At 52.8% G+C, this 7430-nt stretch overlaps 1 protein-coding gene across 1 annotated transcript in view; it reads right to left on the bottom strand.

Annotated features, from left to right (window-relative positions):
• The window catches only part of ABCC1 (ATP binding cassette subfamily C member 1 (ABCC1 blood group)), a 131602-nt gene extending 130323 nt beyond the window's left edge, over window positions 1-1279 (bottom strand). The window contains exons 1-2 of the mRNA XM_027771057.1: window positions 1240-1279; window positions 1035-1096 (exon numbers count right to left, since the gene is read on the bottom strand). Of these exons, the coding sequence (XP_027626858.1) occupies window positions 1035-1096; window positions 1240-1279 (102 nt within the window). The remainder of the gene's footprint in view (window positions 1-1034; window positions 1097-1239) is intronic.
• Window positions 1280-7430: the final 6151 nt, after the last annotated feature.

Genomic DNA, 7430 nt, shown 5'->3' with positions numbered 1-7430 from the left:
AGGAAAACAAGCAGTAAGACACAGCTTGGTTCTGGTGAGGATCATCGAATGGGACAACGTGCGAGAGGCACTTGGCATGGGGCTGGCACGACCTGCGGCTGTGAGCAACAGGTACTAATAATTAGGGACAGTCACCCATCACCCCCCACACCGCCCGCAGTCGCGCTCAGAAGAGGCCTAGCCACTGTGGTACGGCAGAAACACGAGCACCCTGCACGGCTGGAAGCCACATGGCCAACAGGCCGCAGGTTCAGATCCCCAGGGTGGTGTGACAGCACACTGGCTATGCGCATGTGCACACAGGGGCCCAGGATCCCATGGAGCTGTGGGGCTGGGGGAGGGGACAGCAGCGTGACAGAACCCTGTCAAGGGTGCCTCTTTCACACACGCACGCACGATTAAAAAATAATAACAACAAAGCTTAAAGGACAAAGAAAAGCTCAAATTAGGAAGCAGACTCAAGAGGAAACCAGGGGCATTTAAGGACAGGGGGATTCCAGGAAGGAGGGTCAGGGAAAGGCTGAGCACAGGCCACTCCTCTCAGAGAGCAGGCAGGAGGCTGCTTCCTGCTCCGAGCTGCAGTGGCCCTGACCAAGGGGAAGTCACGGCAGGGAAGGAGCAGGGGAGCGTGACGGCGGAGATCTGACGCTCATCGTGAACCTGCACCGCTGTGCTGCAGAAGGCACCAGGGCGGGCCGTTTCCACACCCCCCATGCCGCCTGTGTGACAGCCCCCACCACAGCCAACGGCAGCCCTGACCACAGCTGTCAGAGTCATGAAGATAAGCGTCTCAGGGGCCTCCGCGTGTCCCTCCCTGGCCAGGACCCTCACGTATCCTCTGTGTAAAGGGCCAACGCCCTCCACCGCGACACTGGGGGTTTCTAGACACGGCGTGAAGGCTGGCGGCACTTCCAGGGTGGTCACTCACTGGCGTGACCCGAGGGCCCACAGCAACCCTGGATTTTCTTCCCTGGGGCTCCTCCTAACCCAGGGAGCCTCGGAAACCAAGCCAGCTGGAAGGCCGCTGTCCTCACCTTCCGCTCACGGAGCTCCGGGCCCAGTACCCGGACACGCCATTCAGCCACAGGAGACGAGTCTGAAACGTGGGCACAGCGCGGGCTCTGGCACCGCACAAGGGTGAACCTGGCCCAGGGAAATCTTAAACACGACAGTGCCTCCCTGCCACTCCTTCCTGTCGGCCACCCGACCCCACCACGGAGGCTTCCGCAGCCGAGTCACCTCTCCGTGGGGCCTTGCCCACAGCCGGACGTCCCGGCATCCGGAGAACGCACGAGTCCAAGCCCACAGCGCTCAACACAGCACTTCTCACGCCCTCCTCCCTGGGCTGAACAAGGACTCGCAGGTTCTGAGCCCCCATGAGCCAGGCAATGGCCTACAGCTTCATAGACACGACCTGACGGGTCCTCCCCCGGAGAGGCCCTGTGCTCATCCCCACTAACAGACGAGGAAACTAAGGCGCCAGGGGATGACACCTCTTCCCTAAGACCATGTTGCAGGGGGCAGTGGCTGTCCCCACCCTTTCCCACACACTCCTGCCCTTCTCCGGCAAGGGCCCCTGGCTCTAGCTGGTAACACCCAAGTACTCAGCCAAAGCTCCAGGGGCGAGGCCTTGTTAGCTGCGGGCAGCAAGTGGTGTCCTGGTAATAAGGACTCGTGTCCTGGTAATAAGATCAGAACCGGCATATGACCCGAGGCAATCCAGTGACAGTAAGGACACGTGCATTCTGCTCCAGTGAGGTGGAGTGAGAATGTGATGTTTACAGGTGCCTTGGTCATGTATGAGGGAAACCCCAAGGGCGGGTGGGAGGGGACTGGGAGGCACTACGGTGAGTCAGAGAATAGAGCCGGCATTGTAAAGGCAGAGATGAAAGAAGCTGGTGCCTGATGTCATTGTGGGCTGCTAGATCAAGCTTCACCTGCAGCCCACACTCTGTCTGGACTTCTCTGGTAAATTTACCCTATTGCTTAAACCAATCTGAAATAAATGTGCTCCCACTTAACAATACAGAATGCCTTAGTAACCCAGGTTCTGATGTACTGAGTGAACTTCTATAAGCAACAGGATTCAGATTCTCACAAGTGGGAATTTAGGGTCCAAGTTTACTATCACCAAGAGCTTAGTCCTGAGCCGATCACTGATCTTCTCTGAGGCTCAACTGGCCACGAGCAAAATAGAACTACCACCGCCTCCTCCACAGAGGACTACTTAACCCACACAAATGTTGACTCCTGGGCCAGCTTTGCAGTGCAGGAGTTAAGCACTATGGAATGGGAGCTGGATCCCCCACAGCCAACTGCAGTTCGAATCCTGGCCCCAGGGGCAATACTTGAGCACGTGTGCACAAGCCCAGGATCCTGACAGGATGAAGAAAGGAAAGAAAAGGATCCTAGTGAAAGTCCTGGAGAAGAACAAAGGGAGTAGAGAAATAATGGCGGGCGGTGGACGCCACTTTCGTATCAGGCAAGCAGAAAAGGCCTCCAGGCCAAGCCGATATCTGAGCAAAGGCCTGAATAAGGTGAAGGATCACGTGCCCCTTTCTTCCACAGACAGAGGGAACGAGAGCGGGGTCTATTAGGGTGATGCACAGTGTGGGGAGAGCGGGGGTCTATTAGGGTGATGCGCAGTGTGGGCCAGGCACCGTTCCCAGGAACTTCCATCCCGATCAATCCTCACCAAGGCTGGGATGCAGGTGTGGCAGTTAAACCCTTTCACAGACATAGAAACTGAGGCCCAGTCACATAACCTGCAAGCAGCAGACAGAGCCGGGAATTTCCATCTGCACGTAGATGCCTCTGCATACGCTGAAGACGTCATGTTTGAGGTTTCTTTTCTTTTTAGAGAGAGATTTGTGCTATAGGGCATGTGAGCTCACCGGAGAGACAGACAGACACAGAAAGTGAGAAATCGCACCCCAGCGAGGATGGCCTGACGCAATCCCTCTCCTCCCTTCTCCTCTAAGGATTTCGGGCACCCACACACATGTGCCTGATGTAAATTTTAAGCCTCTATTCTGGGACTTGAAACTTCGTCAACTACATGGGAGTCCAGCGACCTAACCATTATGCCATCAGCTGGTCCCCGTGTTTGCGTTTTTTATCATCTGCACGTACCACTGTTCCTGTTAAAATGAGCATAAAAGGAGTTTCACGCGTATACAAACATATCCAGGCAAGCTATTTTTCTTAGAAGGATTCAACAACAACCAAAAAACTAATCTCCAAGGGGCAGGCCTGATCCCAGGGAGGGGAAGGCAAGAACATATTCGTTTTTGTTTTACTGTTTAGATTTTCTATTCTGCGTTTATTACCTCTAAACTAATAAAGAAACTACTTCACACTTTAAATAAATAAATAACCCAGAAGGAATTTAAGGGTAGAAAGGCCTGCATGCTGAGCTGGGAACAAAGAGAAAGCATGCATTTATCGGGTGCCAGCAACAACAGCCACCGCTGGCAGCCAGGCGAGGCGCCGATTTCCAAGTGTCAGTCCAGCTAAACCACAAGACAGCCCGACAGACTCAGGACTATAAACCTCCCCGCTTTCAGGTGTCGACTCTGAGCTCCAGAGAGTTGAGGCAATATTCAGGCTCATTAACCTGGATGACAGAGCTGGGATCTGAACCCAAAATGAGTCTGATGCTGAACTCAACGCCTGGGCTCCACCATCTCTACCCAGGTGCCTGCAACACCAAGGGATTTGTGAGGCCACCAGTCACACAGTCCAGTCGAGGCGGATTGGAGGCAACTTCTCCAAGGAGGGCAGGCCCTCAGCCCTACGGAGTCTGGGGCCACCTGTGCACCACAGACTTGGGAACAGCTCGCAGCTCCTCCTCGCCCCTGAACGTGTGCTGCACAGGGCGGCAGTGAGGATGGAGTTCGAAGCCTGGGTTCCCATTGCTGCCACCCCCAGACCATACATACTACGACAGAAAAAGGGGTCCAGGATGGCACTCGGTTTTGCTACTAAAAAGCTAAGAAAAGGGACAGCAGACCCACCCTCCACACAGATTTCCCTGTGAGTTAGAGGTGCACATCCCAAGTCCACTCCTATAAGCTGATGCTAAATGCCAAGCGGCATGGAACCCGAGGCAGGGAGGACACGGCTGACCTCCTGACCACAGCCACACGGCAGCCTTGAAGAGGCATCTGCACACCCTGGTTCACCGCAGCATCATTCACAGTAGCCGAGATGGAAATAACCTAAATGCCCATACACAGACGAGCAGATAAGTAAAGGCCGTGTAGGTACGCAATGGAGTATATTACTAAACCAAAGGGAAAGAAGCCCCGCCACGAGCCAACACGGATGAACATGGAGGGCATTACGTTAAGTGACACAGTCAGGCACAGGACAAACACCGTATGGTTTCTCTTTTTTCTTTTTTTTCATTTGCTACAGGACACAAACACTCACCATAGAGAGACAGAGAGAGAGAGAGAGAGAAAAAGAGAGAGCAAGAAAATAGTCCCCAGCAGGAATGGCCACACTGCAATCCCTCCTCTTCTCTGGATTCCAAGCACACGTGCACACACACCCAGTGTGTTCTTTAAGCCACCAGGTCCTAGGTTTGAACTGCAGTCAGCTATGAGGGATCTAATGCCTTAACCACACCACTGACTGGGCTCCATGGTCTTTTTTATAAGTAGAGGTGACCAGGGGCTAGGAGTGGGGGAAGCAGGGAGGTGTTGGTCAAGGGGTGCAAAGCATTGGTGATGTGGGCTAAGTAGACCCTAGTGATCTGCAGCATGGTACAGCATCTATGGCGACAGTACTGGATTGTAAACGTAATAATTTGCCAAGTGGTTGTGTGTGTGTGTGTGTGTGTGTGTGTGTGTGTGTGTATTTTTGCCAGTGGGCATGTACACTCCCCAGACAGGAGAGAGAGAAAAAGCACCCCTACCTCCAATGGGACATGGTCATGCCACAATCTCTTCTTCATGCCTCCCTCTCGTCAGGATTTGGGGCATGCACACGCGTGCCCAGTGTGTTTTTCAAACTGCTGGGGCCAGAATTTGAACTATATGGTCAGCCAAGTGGGATTCAGCTCCCTTCCCCAGGGCCAGCCCTCAAGTGGGTAGATCTTATGCTAGATATTCTGTGTATAGATAAATAAATAAATAAATAAATAAATAAGAAAGACAAGAGGAAACTCTCGGAAGTGATGGATATATTTATAGTGTAGTGATGGTTTCACGGGAGCATATTTAACTCCAAATTCATCTAGTAGCATACAGGAAGTATGTCCCTTTTTCATGCTAATCATCTTTTTTTTTTTAAGAATTATTTTAACTTCATCTATTTACATTTTTTTTTAACTTGACCATAGAGGGACAGAGCAAGGGAAGAAAGCAAGCTGCCAGGTCTGGGACTCAAACCATGGTCAGTCATGGGACCAGCAGTTGGCGTAAAAAAGAAAAACATGGTCAGCCATGTGGGATTCCAGCACCCTCAACCACCAGGCCACCTGCCGGCCCCTTATGTCAATCATGCCTTAATAATGTGGGTTCTCAGAGTTTTTTTGAGAGGTTTTTGCTATAGGGTGCATGCACTCACCAGAAAGACAGAAAGACAGAGAGAGACAGACTGAAAGCAAGAAATCACCCCCCAGAGGGGATGACCATGCCACAATCCCTTCTCCTCCATTCTCCTCTCGGGATCTCGGGCATGCACACGCACGTGCCCAGCGTGAGTTTAAGCCACTGGGTCTGGGACTCGAACCACGGTAGGCTACATGGGAGTTCAGTGACATAGCCATTACACTAACTGCTGGTCCCAATAACATGGTTTTGATTTCAAAAGAAAACAGACCCAGAGAGGGCAAGAGCACAGTCTGCAGAGCTCAGGCAGAGACCCAGTTCCTATCGCCCAGCCCTGGCGTCCCTCCGCTCTCAGCAGTTTACCTGAGGACATGGCGTCCAGGGGAACACAGCAGGTACACACGCGGTGTGCGGTGTGCCCTGATATGTGAGATGAAAGAAAGAAATGAATACCACACATGAAGTATAGAGGCACACTTGTGTGTGAGAAAATCTCTGGAAACTCTAGGAACTGGTGACAATGACTTCCAGGGAACGACCTCCCAGCTGGACGGGGTCGGAGGGACGATCTCCAGCAAATGCCTCTTTCTACCTTCTGGTTTTTGAACCACGGGACGTACAACCCTTTTCACAGAGGCAGGCACAAAGGCCAGGAGGAAGAAAGGAAGGAAGCGAGGGAAAGAAAAAGAAAGAAATACCAATGACGGCAAAAGCAACGAAGGGGAGGACCTGGAGCTGGTGGCCCTGGGGCTGAATCAGTCCCCACTTTTTAAAAAGTTTATTTCCTCTATCAGAGACAGAGACACAGAGAAAACCCGTAACAGGGCCTGCACTCGGCATGCCACCCCATCTCTGGTCTAGGTCACAGGCGTGGGCTCTCGTAGCCAGGATGCTCAGGGAGGTTCTGAGACACAAACCCAGGACCTGCCCGCACAGGTCTCATTGCCTTACCTCAGCACCATCACCGGCCACCAACTACCACTTCTTTCTTGTCTTTTTCTAAAGAGGGTTATGCCTTGGGGCACATGCACTTGCCAGAGAGAGAAACAGACAGAGACAGTGAGAGGGAAAGTGAGAAATCACCATCTCCAGCGGAGATGGCCATGCCGTAATCCCTTCTCCTCCATTCTCCTCCCAGGATCCTGGACATGCACGCGCACACATCTGGTGTGAGTTTCAAGCCACCGGAGCCAGGACTTGAACTGCGGTCAATCACGTGGAAGCACAGAGACGTAACCACTACACTATATGCTGCCCCCCTTTCTTGCCTTTTGAATCTCAGAAAGCTCATTGATCTTTCCAGCTCTCATCTCCCTCATCTGCAAAACAAGCCTAATAGTGAGACCTCCTACAGGGACTGCGAGAAGCTGGCCCAGGGCACCCACTGGCTGGGACTGACAAGGTGCTGTGCATTCAGGCTGCTGCCTCGGTGTCACCAGCTGAGGGAACAGCATGCAGAGCCCATGCAGGTGTCCCCTAGGGGCTTTCACTCAGGCTAATCGTGTGGCCCTAACAAAAGAGCAGCTCTTGCTAAGCACAACTGACCACATGCCAGGCGCTGCATTCAGATGTCTGCCTCACAGCAGGAGCCGTGAGCCCTCCCACTTCACAGGCGGCGCACGGAGGCAAATGCAGGACAGAAGACTTGCTGCAAGTCACACGGGCAGTATGAGGGGACCTGAAATCTGACAAAAATTGAACTAAATTATGATCTTATTTTGGTGCAAATCCCATTTCTGTGAACTTGTGAAGACCCCTGTGCCTGGAGGAGTCTGCTCCCCAGCAAGGCGGTCTGCACAACACATCCGAGGAGAGACTGCCTGGCAGGGGTGGAAGGCGAGGCCACAGGCCATGTGCAAAGGCCACATTCAG

This window comes from Tupaia chinensis, unplaced genomic scaffold, assembly GCF_000334495.1.
Source record: "Tupaia chinensis unplaced genomic scaffold, TupChi_1.0 Scaffold000182_1, whole genome shotgun sequence".
NCBI classification, from domain to species: Eukaryota; Metazoa; Chordata; class Mammalia; order Scandentia; family Tupaiidae; genus Tupaia; species Tupaia belangeri.
The sequence above is the reverse complement of the archived record's forward strand: the minus strand, read 5'-3'. Positions and strand labels throughout refer to the sequence as shown.